This window comes from Ochotona princeps, chromosome 3, assembly GCF_030435755.1.
Source record: "Ochotona princeps isolate mOchPri1 chromosome 3, mOchPri1.hap1, whole genome shotgun sequence".
In the NCBI taxonomy this organism is placed as follows: Eukaryota; Metazoa; Chordata; class Mammalia; order Lagomorpha; family Ochotonidae; genus Ochotona; species Ochotona princeps.
In genome coordinates this window covers 100,688,059-100,706,081 of record NC_080834.1, presented here as the reverse complement: position 1 = coordinate 100,706,081, position 18,023 = coordinate 100,688,059, and the positions used below count along the sequence as shown (strand labels likewise).

The 18,023-nt window shown below is 52.7% G+C and overlaps 1 protein-coding gene across 4 annotated transcripts; it reads right to left on the bottom strand.

Annotated features, from left to right (window-relative positions):
• Positions 1-454: 454 nt before the first annotated feature.
• DVL3 (dishevelled segment polarity protein 3) lies at positions 455-16,315 on the bottom strand. 4 transcript variants are annotated; one of them, XM_058662164.1, is made up of 16 exons: positions 15,918-16,315; positions 8,432-8,501; positions 7,451-7,572; positions 7,216-7,325; positions 6,959-7,091; positions 6,708-6,801; positions 6,469-6,538; positions 5,702-5,841; positions 4,927-5,003; positions 4,751-4,818; positions 4,452-4,601; positions 3,758-3,889; positions 3,480-3,647; positions 1,888-2,103; positions 1,384-1,794; positions 455-681 (listed from the first exon to the last, which is right to left on the bottom strand). In XM_058662164.1, exons 1-16 carry the CDS (start codon positions 16,076-16,078, stop codon positions 650-652), a joined length of 2,154 nt encoding a protein of 717 aa, XP_058518147.1. In that variant the 5' UTR covers positions 16,079-16,315; the 3' UTR covers positions 455-649. The 4 variants fall into 4 exon arrangements, with proteins under 4 accessions (XP_058518147.1, XP_004577816.1, XP_036350659.1 ...); XM_004577759.2 differs by having other exon boundaries at positions 6,959-7,094; positions 15,918-16,314; XM_036494766.2 differs by lacking the exon at positions 455-681 and having other exon boundaries at positions 1,167-1,794.
• Positions 16,316-18,023: the final 1,708 nt, after the last annotated feature.

The window sequence follows — 18,023 nt, the reverse complement described above, 5'->3', positions numbered from 1 at the left end:
AGGCCTGATCTGTATAGACAATGAGGTAAAAAGTAAGAAAACCTGTCTGCAAGTCCCCAAAGACCCCTGTCTAACCACAGCTGGCCTCTAGGCCCTTGCGGCTGTACTCTGGGGTGTTATGAATGTAGTGTTTTGTGGGCCCACAAATGGCTTATCAGTCGTGGGGAGTCCTTTGATGAGCTCAGCTTGAGACTCAGCTTGCAGGCTTTATCCAGGTGGCAGGATGCTGGCCGTGTGTGTGTGCATGTGTGTGTGTGTGAGAGACTAAAAGTGTTCAAAGGAAGAGGAGAGGGAAGACAGGGGACCAGCCCCACAACCTGGGAAATGACTAAGGGTAAGGGAGAGGGTCCAGCCCTTTCTGCAGGGACCAGCCCTGAGGTGTAAGCAAACTTGCATAGGTGCGTGTGTGTGCGCGCGTGTGTGTGTGTGTGCGCGCGTGTGTGTGTGTGTGTGTGTGTGTGTGTAGAGATACAGTGTGTTCTCTGGAGAGGGGCCAGTCTGACCTGTGTGGGGCAAGCCTGGGGCCCTCCCCAGAAGCCCAGGAACCTGATGTGGTGTGGGTGTGGGGGCTGAACATCCTTGGGAAGCCCTGAGGTGCTGCTGAAGCAGGGCTCCTGGTCTCCTCAGAGGCTGGGCCTCCCCTCGGGGCTCACAGAAAGTCAAAGAGCCCGAAATTCTTGGCTGCTCCGGGCCCAGGAAAAAGTGGGGGAAGGAAAAAAAAGAGAGAAAAGAAATATTTCAGGCCCATGAGTGAGAAGAGCCTGCCGGTTAGTGGGGTTAGGCTCTGGAGGAACTAGCACACGGGCAGGCGTGGTCCCAGTTGGGTACAGGCAGGGATGGCACAAATGGCTCCTGCAGACAACAGGGTGCAGGACTGAGGTTGCAGGCAGGGGAAGTTACGGCAGGCGAGGGCAGCGGATTTTGGTGTCAGTATCATGAGACACCCTCAAGAGACCTGCACACATGCAGCGAGTGGGAGGTAGGGTGCCAACAAGGTGAAGCTGAATGAATGGTTAAGTGGAAACTGACAGGACACCCCAGGGTCAGCTCCTGGCCTGTATGGGGGGTAGAGCAGGACAGCACGGGCAAGCCCAGACCCTGGGACAAGGAGGAACCTGCACAGTGGTTAGTGGGCAAAGGGGCAAGCTGGAGCTGGAGGCAGGTTAGGGGCTGAGGAGTGGGTGGAAAAGGGGGCCCTCCTCACTTCGGCCAGCTAGCTAGCAGTTAGTGCGCCTCGGTTTAGTTTTGTTTATTTCCCTTTCAGGTACCAGACACAGTAAAAAAGACTGACGGACGGATGAGGGGGACTGACCGGCTCGGGAATGGGGTGGGACAGAACGGGGGATGGGGGGCCTGCTCACATCACATCCACGAAGAACTCACTGGGGTTTCCCATGGCCATGCGGAAGGACTGTCTGCTGGCGGTCAGTTCAGGGGGCACCGAAGCAAGGTCACGGCCTGGGGGGGCTCCAGGGGGCCCCAATGCTGCAGGCGGTGGAGGCATCATCAGCATGGGAGGCCCATAGAGCGGTGGCACTCCAGGAGGGCCATAGCTCGGGTGCGTGTGGTGGCTGCGCAGGCTGCTGGCCAGTGAGTGGTGGCTCCGGTGGCTGTGTTCGCTGGCCGCCGGGCCTGAGCGCTCACTGGGGGCCCTCTCTCGTGCCCCACGAAGGCTGCTGCGGGTCGTGTGGTCTGACTCGCTGCCGCTGCCGCCCGATTTGGAGTCCCCGGCCTTCGGGTCCTTTTCCTTCCTCCGATCGCTGCCACTGCGGTTGGAGCCACTGCTCCGACTGCCTGCAAGGGGACAGGGTAGGCACAAGGGACGTTCAGAGCCAGAGAAGAGTCCTGGGGCTCACAGGGCCCCCCACCGTAGCCTCGGCTCCTCACCTTCACTGTGCTGACTGCTGGCACTGCCCCCGCCGTAGCTGTAGCCCAGTTCTGGGAAGCCAGGGTGCGGGTTATAGGGGTGCGGAGGTGGTGGGTACTGGTAAGGGAAAGCCATGGGCCAAGGGGCGGCCCCAGGGTGTGGCAGGGGGGCCAGTGTGTCCTGATCCGAAGCACCGCTGGAGCCATCGTGGTCGTGGAGGGATAGGTTGGCCATGTCTGGGGAAAGAGGGCTGGGTAAGCAGGGCCTGCCCCAGACACCCTATACCCCTTTACCAGGAGAGGCCCCCAGCACCAGTTGGGGTAAGGCAGCAGTTGTAGTTGGTGGCCAGAGAAGCTCACCCCTTGTTGTTCCCCTCTGCCTATTCCAACTCAGCCTTGGAGGAGTGGGGAAACCCTTTCCAAAGGCACTGAGCTACAGCCACCATTTCAGATTCTCAGCCAAACAGCCTGACAGCCCCTGCCTCCATAGCCAGTTGGGAGAAGGCACAAAACTCTTAGTGGACTACTTCCTCTTTCCTTTAACCAGAGATGAGGCTGGGAAAAGTGGAAGGCTGAAAGAACAGGGCCACGAGGTACTACACACCTATAATTGAGGTGTCTCCCGAAAATGCTGCCACTACCCTAGAAAGAAGGCCTCACACTTCCTTCAGATGAGGAAAATGAGGTAGGTCCAAAGGTTCAGACAACAGACAGCCTGAGGGCAGCCTGCACTGTGGCTGGAGCAGGAGCTGGGGAACGCTGTTTACCTGACCTTTCTAAATGAAGTCATTACTGAAGAGTCAGAAGGGGACAGTGGTTAAGCTGCTGCCTACAATGCCAGCATCCAATATGAGCACAGGCCTGCCACCCATGTGGAAGACCCAGATGAAGCTTCTAGTGTAGGCCTGGCCATTTCAGCCTTTTGGGCAGTGAAGTAGCAAGTGGACGCTCTTTTTGTAATTCCTTTAAATAAAGGAATCTCAAAAAAAAAAAAAAAAATTGGGGGAAATATTGCACTCTTTATCACCTAGAATTTAAAAGTCCCAAGAAAAGCCCAGAGTGGCCACTAGCCTTTCAGGGCCTCCACATAAAGAAGGTCCTCCCTCAAGATCAAGAACACCTTCCCTGAGCTCCGACAGCCTCTGGGTTTCATCCCAGGGTGCAATCCTTAGGGCTCTGGTAGAGCCTTCTTGGGCAGGAACTGTGCTTAACCTTGCTGCACATATTGGGGTAACCCCGGGGGGTTCGGGGCCACAGAAAAGCTCCATGCATCTAGTTGTGAGACCCAGAATAGACCACCTGCTAGAGAACAGGGGCCCCTCCTCTGGAACAGAAATAGCAACTGGACAGCAATGGCAGGGGCCCCTGGAAGGCTTGAGACAGATGCTGCTTTAGAAGTAACCAGTTCAGTGGCCAGCCAAGCTAAGCAGGCACATAAGGAATGTGAGGAGGGAGAGGTAGGGCTGGGCCTGGCCTGGACCTCTTAGGCCTGGAGCTGGATCCCCAGCTCTGTTCCCCTCCTCACTCTATCCAGATCCCCAGAGTCTGCTGACATATCCCTGGGTACTTCCCCACTCCCCACCAGGAAAACAAGGCAAGTGGGAGGCACATACTGCCACAGAGGTCTCCGAAGATATAGTAGCACTGCTCAGAGAAGGTGATCTTGTTGACAGTGTGGCGAATGAAACCGGCTTTCAGCAGGTTGCTGGCGTACTTGCGGGCCTCCCGCCGGTCAGTGAAGCCTTCCACGTTGTGGTACAGCCAGTCTACCACATCTGAGCCTGGAGACGTGGATGTTGGTCACTGGGAGGCCTACCAGATTTGGGCCCTGGGCCTTCCCTGCCCCTAGCTTCTCACCCTCATCCTTCCTCCAACCACAGGACTTTCTCACCGATAAAAGCATTGGGGATGGTAATCTTGAGCCACATGCGGTCACGGACCTCCAACCCTGACTCAGGAGAGGCCATAGCTTTTACGATGGCAGCCATGTCACTGTGGATGGACAGGTGGAAGTCATCTAGGCCTGTTCAGGAAGGCAGAAGGGAACTTCAGGGTTAGGCAGATAGGACTTGGCATGCCAGCCCTACCATCTGATAGTTATGGGACCACTGGGGGGCAAATGACTGATTTCTTGGACACTCAGTTTCCCCTTCTGTAAAGAATGGGGATTTCAATATTTCCTTCACAAGGATGGTTGAAGGACTAAATAACGTCCATGTGAGGCTTAGCACAGTGTATAACGCACACTATGATCATCAGCAAGGCACACCGAGTGCTTCCTTACGCACACAGTGTGATGGGGCTTCACATACGTCCCTTCAGTAACCCCATAGGAACCTGGGATGAGGCATGCATTGTGAGTCCCATTTTACAAAAGGAAACTGAGGTCCCCAGGATGCTCAGTTCGGGTTCAGAAGCAGACGTGTTCAGTGAGGGCTGGAGTGCTCCCTGGGGAAGCTGCAACATGAGGTGAGTCCCCCTCTCTGACCCTCTCCAGTGCTCAGGCAAGAGATACCCAGTGACCCTTACCAGTCCCTCCCACCTAGCCCAGTCTGCTGGCTCAGGGCACAGGGCTGGGCACTCACGCTCTGTGTCAGGGATAGAGCTGGTGATGGAGGAGCTGGTGGAGGTGATGGTGCTCAGGGAGGGGCTCATGCCGTAGGCGGGGAAGGTGCCGGTCATGGCTGCAGTGTGGGAGACCCAGGCTGCAGGGTCAATGGGCCGGATGGGTTCGCCTGCAGGGAGGATGAGGAGTCATGGCCTGCCCACCCTGCCAAGCCCAACATGGTAGGTTTCAGGGGGTTAGGACTATAGGGAAGAGAGGAGAGACAGGCCTCAGACAGGTCAACAACCACCTGTGGGATTAAGTCCCCCCTGCACTTACTCCTGGGCAACGTGAAGCAACCACGTGGACTTGGGTCCCAGCACTTGGCTACGGTCAGGGTGATAGGTCTGAAAACAAGGTGGTCCTACTGAGGGCAGGTTGTGTGGAAGCCACTGAACCCATTTCAACAGCTGGAAATGCCTCCCCATCCTCCCCAATGCCATCTCGAGCCATACCCTGGTTTGTGCACAATCTCCCGCAGCACCCGGACTGCATCGTCATTACTCATGTTCTCAAAGTTGATCTCATTTACCTGGGAAAAGGACCAGCAAAGTGGGCCAAGAAGCTGTGCTAGGGGGTGGGGGCTGGGGGACTCAGCTGGGTGGGTCAGAGGGTCCTCCTCTCACTGAGCAGAAGGGTACAAAGGGCAGGTACAGCGCCCTGCCCCCTACTCTTTTTTTTTTTTTTGCATTTTTAAAAATTTTTTATTGCATTTCATTTTATAACATCGTTTTATAGGCTCTGATGTTCCCCCATCCCCTCCCCATCCCCACCCCCCATGGTGGATTGCTCCACCTTATTGCAGTATTACAGTTCAAATTCAATCTTGTTTCTTTCATTGCAAGCATGTGCCATGCATAGAGTCCAGCATCTTGGAGAGACCAACTCTGGTCTAAAGGCATAGCTGATAGAATATCGTTCTGACCAATTAAAAGCCATAACATAACATCAACAACAGTTTCCAACATTATGGGGTTAATTGACATTGTATTGAGTGACATATGTTAGAAAATGCAGGTTCTTAACCACATCCTGTGACTACTTCATTAACATTTCAATTTTAGTTTGTATACAACTGGCTTTTATCTACCTTAAACTGGCTATAGTACACTATTCAGCTGTCTCGTGTCTATTTTAATTTTAGTATTATCAGTTTATTTTGTTTAAGCATAATTTTTACTGAACTTCCTGCCCCCTACTCTTACAGCCACTCCAGAAGGCTGATGGTACCTGTAACAGCATATCTCCAGGCTCAATGCGTCCATCAGCAGCCACGGCTCCGCCCTTCATGATGGAGCCAATGTAGATGCCTCCATCGCCACGTTCATTGCTTTGGCCCACAATGGAAATGCCCAGGAAGTTGTACTTTTCTACAGGGAGCAATTGAAGAGCTTGAGAGAGAAACACGGTTCCTAGCCCAATCATCAACCCCTTATTAGGAAAGGATGAAAAGGTGCAAGCACTGATATTCAGAGAACCTGACTCAGGCCCTGTGTTCAGCATGTTTAACACGCATGCTCACTCCACCTCCCCAGCTGTGAGGAGCCCAGCTCACAGAGCAGGCAACTGGCATTCACAGAATTGGAATAACTTCCTAAGGCACTAAGTGACAAAGCCAGAATGCAAACTCAGCACTACATTCCAAAGTTGGGCTGTTTTTACTGCATCCAGTTATCTCCTAAAGTCAGTACCCAGACAGCAGACAGAGACTACACAGCAAGGAGGCAGAAGCTGAAAGTTGGAAGGGGAAGGGTTCCAGGAAGCCTCTTCCTCCAGTAAGCCCTCCTTGATGCCATTTGCTCCACCCACAAGCTGCCCGAGCTCATCTCCAAGACAGCCAAAATTACAGATGCTGAAAAGATCAGTTCAGGCATCAGTGGATGGTGATGAAATAAAGTTCAGGGAATGCAGGGATCATGTTCTGTCCCCATAGGTGCTCGAGTGTGCCTGGGGTCTGGCAGGTGTCAGGTGCTAGAGCAGGCTGATCCCACACTCACCCATGTTGAGGGTGACAGTGATGATGTTCAGCGACATGGTGGAATCAGTGATGCTGCTGAAGGAGGAAGACTAGAAGAAACAGAGGCCTTGAGTACGGGGCCGCGGGACCTCCTCCCAAGGCTAGCCCTCAGCCCCACAGCCCCAAGGGTTGGAGCCATAGAGACTCAGGGCTAGGTTGCTGAAGAAGCCCCAGCCTTGCTTGCCCCCAACCCCAGCCACCCCACCCCATGCTGCCTACCCGCTCAATCCGGGAGACCTTCTGCTTCCGCCGTCGGCGCTTGTGTCTTCTCATTAGGCGCGAGGCACTGCTCTGCTCTGTGGAGCTGCTGAACCTGGGGGGCCCACAGCCGTTCCCCACCAGGCTCCCAGCCCTGCCCCACATGAGGCACTGCAGGGCCTAGCCCTCCGACACAAAGCCCATGTCCCACCCTGGTGACCAAGTATCCTCAGGGTTCCCTGCCCAAGGTTCCCAGGGGACCAAAGCCCCACCTGCTAGTGGAATCATCCTCATCTGAGTCAAAGAAGCTGGTGGTCTCCAACTCGCTGCTCATGAGGGTAGAGGAGCTATCATAACCCCCGGCCTCCCGCCGCCGCTCCCCCTTGGCAGTTCCATTCAGCCGGGCTGCTGCAGGAGATGAAGCAGCTGGGCTCACACAGCGCCCAAGGTAGCACAAGAGTGAAAAGAGAGGGCCGGAAAGTGGGGCGAGGGGGCAGGGAGCATGTTCCTGCTCCAGAAAGACACACACCATGCTCTGGGCCATCCCTCCGGCGTGGCCGTTCCCGCTGGGCGGACACCAAAGAGTCCGTCTCGGTGTCATTGTCCAGGTTCTCCTGGCTGCCCCCACCTGCATGAGGGCTGTGGGAAAGAGAGGCCTGGGCAGGGGCTGGGTGGGCTGAGGGCTTCCTGCCCCAATCCTGGGTTGAGCTAAGGCAGCCACCCTCGCCCACAGCCCTCCCCGCCCTCCCTCAAGTCATACTCACTGGAAGGATGGAGGTCGCGAGTCCCCGATGCCTCCGGTGCGCTCCATAGGTGGTGGCAGTTCTGCTGGGTTGTCAGCACAGAAGGGGGCTGGTTCTGGGTGTGAGCCCTCAGCTGACACCAGCTGATGGGGAGAAAATGAGGGGAACTATGTTACAGAGTAACAGGAACAAGGGGCTTCAGATAGGGCATGAAGGACTTGAAGGACGGGGAACAAAGTCAGACACTAAGGGAAAAGGAATAGAGCTACATGAGGATAGTCCCCTGCCCTGGGGGGTGATGGGGAGGCAGGGGGGCTGGGAGGTATGGGTTGGTGAAGCAGAGTGGGTATATTGGTCCAAGGCAGGGATCAGCAGGTGACAGCAGCTGGCCTAATGGGCCCAGAAGACATTTTTGTTCCCATTCTGCTCCCATCTTTTTTTTTCCTTGCTTTCTACCACTCTCATCCTTCTTGAAGAGGCTAAGATTGTGAGGTAAAAAATAATTTCATTAGAAACTAAAGGAGAGGGCCCAGCATGGCAGCCTAATGGCTAAAGTCCTCATCATGCAACTGCCAGGATCCCATATCGGCTCTGGTTCATGTCCTGGCTGATCTACTTCCCATCCAGCTCCCTCCTCCTGGCCTGGGAAAGCAGTTGAGGACAGCCCAAAGACTTGGGCACCTGCACACAGGTGCAGGGACCCTGTACCTGTGTGGGAGACCCGGCAGAGGCTCCTGGCTTTTGGCCTCAATACAGCTCAGTTCTGGCCATTGTGGCCACTTAGGGAGTGAATCAGTGGATGGAAGATCTTCCTCTCTGTGTCTCCTCCTCTATATATATCTGACTTTACAATAAAGACAAATAAATCTTAAAACAACAACAACAACACACACACTAGAGGAGATGGTAATATTAAAGCAGCTACCACTAGCTACAAGTGCAATAATGCCTCCTCTCCCTGTGGCCCTGCACAGGGATGCAGGTGGATGCAACACTCCTCACCCAGGACACCACGCGGCCATTGAAACAGGGTAGCTTGGCATTGTCGTCTGAGATCTCTTCCTTCACCACCCTGCAGGAAAATGGGGATGTCAGAGAGAACATTCTAGCATCAAAACGGAGGGTCCTCACAACCCCAGCTTTCAGAGGGTCCTGAACCCTGAGCCAGGAATTCGAGCAACAGCACAAGCCTGTTCAGATGGGCACAGCAAGGGGTCACCCCAGGGCAGCTTTCTGTCACCACCTGGAAGATGCCAGCCCCACAGGGACCAGCTGCCTTCTGGGGCAGCTTCTCCGTCAGGTGACTGCCACTTACAAAAGGCTCATGGCTGCCCCAGGCCACCCCTGAGAATATCAGTGCTGTGTCCAACTCCCACATGGCCCTCCTCTTTCCTTCTGACCCCAAAGTAGGCAGAAAGCACATAATCACCACTGTCCTTCTCTTCTCACCTAGGAATCCTGACATTGTTCTGGGAGGTGTGGGCTTGGAATTTTAGGAAACTAGTAAGGACCAGATGCCCTTAAGACAACTGAAGAGTTATAAGTGATCTCACTTAATGCCAGGATGCCACTATAAAGTAGGTACAACATGGGGAAAGCTAGGTTTGGTAAATTTGGTAATTCACCTAAACTCATACCACCTAAGTAAGTGAGGAGCTAGAACTTGAATCCTGGCCAGACTGCCTTAAAGTCTATATAATCTTACCTATTTTCACTAGCTTATCCTCCTTAAGTGTTTCTACAGTTAGAATATAGCCTTCATGGCAGCCTCATTAGGTAGACAATACAACCTTCGTTTTCTGAAAAAGGATACTGAGCAACATTCAGCAACCTGGCCAAGGCCACAGAGTCTGAATTCATCCTAGGCTTGTTGAACTCCTAAACCCAAACTTTTTGCATTGTATTTCAGTCTTTCCTGTATGAAGGCAGAGCTAATGTGGGTCTCTGTGGAGGGTGGGTGGTGAAAGGCAGTGACGTGGGGCCTGAGGGATGTGGATGTGGTTACGGCCATGTAGTCTGGCTTGGAGAATGTGGTGAGGCAGTCAGACATGGACTTGGGGTGGAGTCAGGGAAGGGAACAGAAAAGGTAAGGACATCAGATTGTCAAACACCCAGGAGTACAGGGCCAGGAAGCTGAGAGCAGAGCTGACAATGAAACATGCCTAGAGTTCATGGCAAAGAGGGATGACAGCAATGAAAGACATTGGCCCTGTCTCCCCTTATTCTTCAAGCAGCTTCTGCCCAGTGCTGGGAACACATTTGGTTCCTTGTGATGCTTACATTCTTGGACTCACAGCCAAGTTTGCCAGCCGAACTTGCCCATCTCCCTCCCATTCAGCTCTGGATCCCCTACCATTTCCAACCCTACAGTGACCCTAAAAAAAGCAGCCCAAATCATCCTGCTCCAGGTCAAAGTCCAGAGACAGAGGAGACTGGAAAGAAGGGACAGAAGTAGCTCAGACTCACCGCCAGACTGCCCACGGGGTACCCCAAGCTTGCAGCCCTGCATCGAGCTGGGGCTCAAAGGAAGAGGGGTGGGGAGGGGGTGCACAGCGTGTTCTCTATGGCCTGCCTTGCAGGGAGTGGTAGCCCCATGGTGGGAATCTGTCTACACAGTCCCCACTCCCTCCCTTAGCAGGCCCCACAGCATCACAGATGTTTTCTCTCTTCTGGGGGTCACTGACAGGTCGCCCAGACTCTGCTGACTCACAACCATCAGCTGATTTTTAGCAGCCATGGGGGACCTCAGCCAGGCCCTCCTCCACCACTACAGAGCCAAATGGCTCAGGCTTCCACAGCACGCATCACACATATACACACACACACACACACACACACACACTCTCTCTCTCTCTCTCTCTCTCACTCTCTCTCTCTCTCTCCTCACCATCCAAGCACAGTATGACAAATGGGGGTTCAGATCGCAATTCTACCACTTATTATCTTTCCCATCTTTGTCTCATCAGGGCAAATGAGATTTTTAAATTCTTGCTATGGCCTACACTGTCTAGACATGCAATAAAAACTTGGTCAATAGTCATTATTTATTTTTTTTACTTGCAAGACAGAGATGGGTTTGGTGGGGGTGGGGTAGGGAGAGTAAGTTGGCTATGCTCCCATCCAGTAGTTCATCCCCCACAATGTGCACAATGGCTAGGACTAGACTAGGCTAATGCTGGGAGCTAGAAATTCCATCTTCAGGTCTGTCATGTGGGTGGCAGGGATCAACTGCTAGAGTCATCACTTGTGGCCTTCCAGAGACTGCATTAGTAAGAAGCTGAACTTGGGAGCTGGAGCTGACTTAAACCCAGGCATCCCAAAAGGCAGCTTCACTGCTAGGTCAATTTTTACCGGAATCTACAACTTCTTTCTAACTAGGTATAAGTTTTTAAGGGCAGGGACCAAATATCTGTTCAACATTCATTGTTCATCCAGCTAAAAAGTGGGGGTGCTGAGAGCCCAATGTACTTGAGCGCATGTGTACGTAGCACCTGTGTACATAAGGCCTGGAATCTGCCTTGTTCTGAGAGGAGTTGCCTTGCCTTCCAGCAGACAGTTCATGTAAATGCATGGTAAGTGGGAAGCAGGCAGAGCTGGAGAAGCAGCAGATGTGTGCAGAGAAGAGACATCTGCCGAGCATTACCCTCCAGGGTCAGGTCCTGGCCGGGCACTGGCTAGGAATATGGAGAGAAAGAGGATAAGGTACCATGATGTTCTCAAAGAAAGCTCACCCTGGAGGATGGGAGAACACGGAGCTGAGAAGGCAAGGTAGGCGCACCGATTTAGAAGGCCCAGAGATGGGCCTGTGTGTGACACAGAGTGGGAAGCAACAAAAAGTGAGCTCCAGCCTGTACTTACTGGTCAGGCTCCCTATTTGCTTCTCCTGGACTTTACTAGGTAAGATGTAGAGTTAAATTCTTTTTTTTTTTTTAAAGATTTATTTATTTTATTGCAAAGTCAGATATACAGAGAGGAGGAGAGAGAGAGAGGAAGATCTTCCGTCTGATGATTCACTCCCCAAGTGAGCGCAACAGCCGTGCTGCGCCGATCCGAAGCCGGGAACCAGGAACCTCTTCCAGGTCTCCCACACGGGTGCAGGGTCCCAAGGCTTTGGGCCATCCTCGACTGCTTTCCCAGGCCACAAGCAGGGAGCTGGATGGGAAGTGGAGCTGCCGGGACTAGAACCTGTGCCCATATGGGATCCCAGGGCGTTCAAGGTGAGGACTTTAGCCACTAGGCCACGCCGCTGGGCCCTAGAGTTAAATTCTTCCTTACTCATTGGGTTGTTGGGGATTTCCCTGTTCATCTGCCTAAAACTTTTCTATTCTTCATTTGTTAAAATGTAAAGTTCTGTAAAACCATGCTTAATCACTATATACTGCATAGTTTAAATTGTGGCTTAACTTTCTCCCCCCCAAAAAACTTTATCAATTTATGACTGTTAATGCTGAACAAGATGTAACTGCATAAAAACTTTGATGTTAAGTTTGTACTCAACTGTTATATATATGATGGATGTTCATATTGATCCTTCCACTGTTTTTGTGCCACTCTGATTTAGGTTAAACTCAAAAACATGTTAGCTTGGAAGGAAAAAAAAAAAGGTTTATAGTAGCTGGTTGTGTATATACTAAAATTGAGATGCCAAAGAAGTAGTTACAGGATGTGGTTAAGAACTTGCATTTTCGGGCCCAGAGGCATGGTTTAATGGCTGGGGTCCTTGCCTTGAACGCACCGGGATCCCATATGGGCACCAGTTCTAATCCCGGCAGCTCCACTTCCCATCCAGCTTCCTGCGTATGGCCTGGGAAGGCAGTCGAGGACGGCCCAATGCCTTGGGACCCTGCACCCATGAGGGAGACCTGGAAGAGGTTCCTGGTTCCTGGCATCGGATTGGCGCAGCACCAGCCATTGCACTCACTTGGGGAGTGAATCATCGGACAGAAGATCTTCCTCTCCGTCTCTCCTCCTCTCAGTATATCTGACTTTATAATAAATCTTTAAAAAAAAAGAACTTGCATTTTCTAACATATTGGTCACTCTATACCATGTTAATTAACTCTATGATGTTGTTAATTTTGATGTTTCTTCCTGTTGTTGAAGTTGTGTAGTGTCATCTCATTGGAGGAGATGATATTCTACCAGCTCTACTTTCAGACCAAGGATGGTCTCCCAATGAAACTGTTGAATTTATCTGGACAATAAGACGCTGGACTCTCCATATGGTCCATACCCACAATGAAGGAATCATGACTGGATATGATCTGTACTATTGTAACAATATGGAGGAATTCAATACAGGAGGAGGGCTTGGGGAGGGGCTGGGGGAATCCCAGAGCCTATGGAACTGTGTCATAAAATGATATTTTTTTTTTAAAAAAGTGAGTTCATCTGCCCTCTTGATGCATTTCCCCAGCTCAAGTCTAGCAACGGGTACCTAGCCCTTCTATCCATCAGCTATCTCCTCAGTGCTGAAATGTTTGTCCTTCTTCCACTTCTCAAATAGTTTAGGAGGGCTGGGATTACTCTGAGCTTGAAAATACTTATAGAGACCAGATGGCACCTGGGCCTCCTCAGGACTAACACCCAGAACCTCAGGGGTGAGCTGGTATGGAGAGAGAGCAACCCTCCTCCTCTGACTTACTTTCCCTTCTACCAGCAAGAGTCACTGGCCTGGAACCAGGATGAATGGCAGCCCAAGGGCCTCTACATCTCTCTCCCAGAGGACACATCTCTATCACAGGGACAATATTCTCATTTGGGAGTGTGGGGGCGGCAAAGTGGCACCATATGGGCAACGGTTTGAGTCCCGGTTGTCCCACTTCTGATCTAACTCCCTATTTATGTGCTTAGAAGAGCAGTAGAGGATGTCCCAAGTGTTTGGGCCCCTGCCACCCACTTGCGAGACAGGGTAAAGCTCCTGGATTCAGCCAGGCCTAGCACCATAGGGAAATCATACCAGCTGATGGAAGATTTCTCCTCTGTCTCTCCTTCTCTATTAACAACGGCTTTCAAATATATAATTTTGGAATTGTGTGAGTAAGGCTTTAGATTTTGGAGGAAAATTTCTGATGGTGAATCAAGACATGCTATTTACTTGCTGTGTGACCTTGAGCAAGTTCCTTGAGCTCTGAACCTTCTGCATTCTCCTTTCCTCATTTACAGACTGGGGATATATGGCCTATTTCACAGGGCTGTTATGAGGATTCAGTGAATGAAGATTTGAACAGCATTAGGTCAATGCTTGGCACATTGGAAGCATCACAAAAAGTTTACCAAATAGATGAAAAAATATATATATAACAGATATAAATAGATAAAACCTATATATAATAACTCCTCAGCTATTAGTTCTCTGTGATAAAACAGCCCAACCAGGTCTTTTGCTCAATTATCCCTGTGGGATAAAGGGGAAACCAATCTTGCCCACTTCATTTGTAGCACTGTTCTCAATCCTACTACAGTGGCAGGTTCTGAGAGCTCACGAAGCCACAGCTCATGCATGCAAGATGACTAAAGCACTAGAAGAAATATTGCTCAGATGAGTATCTATTTTTAATGTGTTTCAGAAGGAAATGTACAGAGGACAATCAGACCCGTGATTTCATATTATTGGTTGGATCAGGCTAAGAAAAATAAAGAGGAGGGGCCAGCACAGTGGCACAGATTAAGCCAGCACCCACAATGCTGGCATACTCTATGGATGCTGGTTCCAGTCCCAGCTGCTCTACTTCTGATCCAGCTCGCTCGTGATGCACCTAGGAAAGCACTGGAGCATGGCTCCAGTCCTTGGACCCTTGCACCTATGTGGGAGACCCAGAAGAAGTTCCTGGATCCTGGCTTTGGTCTGGTCCAGCCCCGCTGTTGCAGCGGGTGAACCAGCAGAAGTAAGATCTATCTGTCTTTCCCTCTCTCTCTTTCTGTAATAGTGCCTTTCAAGCAAAATAATAATAATTATTATAAAATAAATAAATATAATAATAATAAATGTTAAAAAGAGAGAAAGAAGAAACAGAAAAGAGTGGAATGACAGTGGATTTAAAGAAAACTATTAAGGAAAGAGTGAGCAGGGTCTAGGGCTTGGCTGCAGTTAGGCCTGGGAAAAGGGAAGACAGCCCCAAGAGATGTAAGCTTAGTGGGCACTGGCCAGCGGAGGGTACAGAACAGCATCCTCTGGCTGGTTCTTCCCAATCTCATTTCTGTCCACACACACCATCTGCCTCCCCACCCAGGTTGCATCCTGGTCCCTTCTGTTACCAAGTCAAGGCCCCTACTCCTTCAAGATTAATTCATTCTTCAAGAATCTTCTCAGCTGGAGTGTCCAGGCAGTCATCATCACACTAGCAGCCCTCCAGCCAACCCCAGGGGAGGTGTAGCAACCACACCGACACCCACATTCCCACGGAACTACACACTGACACACACGGGCTTCTGGGGCCTTCCCACACCCCGAGTTCCAGGGCAGAAGGCCACAGCCAAACAGGCCAGATGGACACAGAAGGGGCTTGCTTCATGGGGCTCCTGAGGGCCAGGGTCCTGGGAAGGCAGCCAGTTAGTGTGGGGGCCTCCCCTCCCCCAGTCCCCAGGGAGCTGGGAGGGTGTGTGTGTGTGTGTGTGTGTGTGTGTGTGTGTGAGAAAGAGAGAGAGAGAGAGAGAGAGAGAGAGAGAGAGGATCAGCCAGGCTCTCCCTCCCAAGCCAGCTGCTAAGAACCTTCCTCCAACATTCCATCCCCTCTTAAAGGGGAAGTCGTTACATGCAAACTCTGTGGGTCCCAGAGCCCCTGCAGCCGAAGGAGAGACCCCACTGGGGAGAGGACAAACACCCAGAGCTCTTCCAGGCCCTTCCCCAGCCCCCTGGTCCCAGGATCGGCCTTGGCCCCAACTCCAGGAGAAAGGCCCCAGCTGGTAGGGGTCAGCACCTGGATTAGGGGAAGGCTGCTCCCCCAGGTTCGGGCACCCGTTCCCCCTAGACAATCTCCAAGCAGCCTTCAGGGGCCGGAGGGGAGACGGCTAAATAAACACCAGGTCTGCACCGGCCTGGCGCCACCGGAGCATCCCCCAACGCCCCCTCCCCCAGTTCAAAGTTCCGCGGACGGGCCCTCAGATGCTGGAGATCTAAATATGGGGAAGGCGAAGGAAGGCCCAACGCCCCCAAGTCTACTGGAGAACACTGAAGGGGGGATCGGGTGGAGGGGGGGTGTGTCCCTCCGTGTGGTCTCTGAGGAGGTTTGGGGCGGGGAGCGGGGGGACTTGACGGTCTGGGGAGTTGGACGCTCCCCTAGCCCCCAAACTAGGAGGCCCAGATTCCACCCTCCACCCTCGAGAGAAGAACGGGGAGTCCCTGGAGGGGCCAGAATCCCGGCCTCGGCAAAAGCTGCGGCTGGGGGAGGGGGAGCGCAGGGCTAGGGGCCAGGGTGGCCCCGAGAAGGCCAGGGAGTTGTGGCCAGCCCCCCACCGCGCCCGGAGGCAGGGCGGAGGCCGCGCTCACCCGAAATCGTCGTCCATAGACTTGAAGAAGAACTTATAGCTGGGCCGCTGCAGGACGCCCTTAAAGTCCGCCAAGGTGACGCGCTCGGCGGGCAGGGGCAGCTTCACCAGGTACGGTGTTTCCTGCCCATCCAGGTGGTAGATGATCTTGGTCTCGCCCATGGCCCCGGCTCGGGCCCGGCGGCCCGCGCGCTGCCTGCTCGGGCGGCCGGGCCGGGCCTCTCCGTCGGCGGCGGCGCTCGCGCTCGGCGCGGCCCAGCGGTTCAGCCCAGCTCAGCGGCCGGCCGCGGCGCCAGCTCCCTTGTTCTCCCGGCGCTCCCGGGTCCCAGCGCCGCCCGCCGCGGCCGCGGCCGCCGCTTCCGCCCTGCACTCCCCGGCGCGGGGCTGGCGACCGCGACTCTTCCGGTGGCCGCAGCCCGCCCGGCTCAGCGCGGCGGCTCGGCCCGCTCCCCTCCCCCGGCCCCGCCCTTGGCCGCTGCCGAGCGGCGCGGGCCTTGCAACAGATGGCCGGCCCCGGCGGGCCGCGCAGCGACGCTGGGAGCCTCGGGCCCGGGTGGATGGCCTCGCGGTGGGGTGAGTGGGTGGCGGGATCCCGCCAGACCCCAAAGCGGACCCGGCGAGAGCTGGAGTGCAGGGGCCGCCTAGGACTCCCGGAGGTGGTCTGGGAGAGAGGGTGGACCTGACTGGATCGCCGGAGGACGTCGTCTCCCCAACCAAGGGCCCTTTGAAGTGGTGGAGTTTGCTAATCAGCTCCTTGAGGGCAAGACTAGCTGCAAAGTTCTGCTGTCTCCTCAGAACCCCAGCAGCTAGGTGTAAGGTGTTGGATTTAGTGAATGGACTTAGCCAAGAATAAGCCTATGGGTGCATAACTGGGGGACAGTCAAGCTCAAATGGAGATAGGTTTAATACCTCCCTGACAGGCCCCTTCATCTCTTAACTTAAAAAATGAAACAAAACAAAACAAAAAACTTATAGAGCTGACTTTGCTAGTGAGGAATGCCACATCTCCTATGACACTGGTTCATATTCTGGCTGATCCACTTCTGATCCAGTTACCTGCTAATTGCCTAGGAAAGCAGCAGAAACTGGCCCAAGTGTTTGGGCGCCTGCACAAGTGCGGAAGATGCAACAAAAGCTCCTGGCTTTGGAGGTATTGGGGCCATTTGAACCAGTATATGGAGCACCTCTGTCGCTGTCCCTCACTCTGTCTCTGTAACTCTGCCTTTCAAACAAAGAAATAGATATATCTTTGGAGAAAAAAACAATAAAGATGGGCTGGGCATGATGACTCAGTGACCAAATCTTCACCTTGCAAGTGCCAGCATCCCATATGGATACCAGTTAGTGTTCCAGCAACTCCACTTCCCTTCCAGCTCCCTGCTTGTGGCCTGAGAAAGCAGTAGAGGATGACCTTGGGACCCTGCAACCATCTGAGAGATTCAGAGTAAACTCTTGGCTTCAGATCAACTAGGCACCAGCCGTTGTGGCCATATAGGGATTAAACCAGCAGATGGAAGATCTTTCTGTTCCTCCTTCTCTCTGTAATATCTGCCTTTCCAATAAAAACAAATCCTTAAAAATACAAAAAGAAATATTGATTTTTATTTATTTGAAAGAGGTACTGTGAGAGAAGGAGAGACAAATTTTCTATCCCATGCCTCACTTCTCAAATGTTGCTATTGCCTGGAACTGTGCCAGTCCAAAACCAGGAGCCAGAAGCTTCTTTCAGGTCTCCCACACAGGTGCAGGGGTTCAAGAATTTGGGCCATCCTCCACTGCTTTCTCAAGCACATTAGCAGGAAGCTGTATCAGAAGTGGGACTCCTATGGGATGTCCACATGGCAGGGGGCTTAACCCACCACACCAAAGTGCTGGTCCCCCACACAGGGCCTTTTGGATGACAGTAACAAGTGTAGACATTTTGTTCACTGTTGCCAAGTTAGCAAGTAGCACTTTTACACACCTTTTCTCAGAATTCTCTCCATATTGTAATGCTTTCTGAATATCCTTAACAGCACATTCAGGGACTTCCACAATTTAACCTCTATTGGCCTTTTGTGTTTTTTGTTTCATTTTGTCATGGTCAAATCTATATATTTGAAAGGTG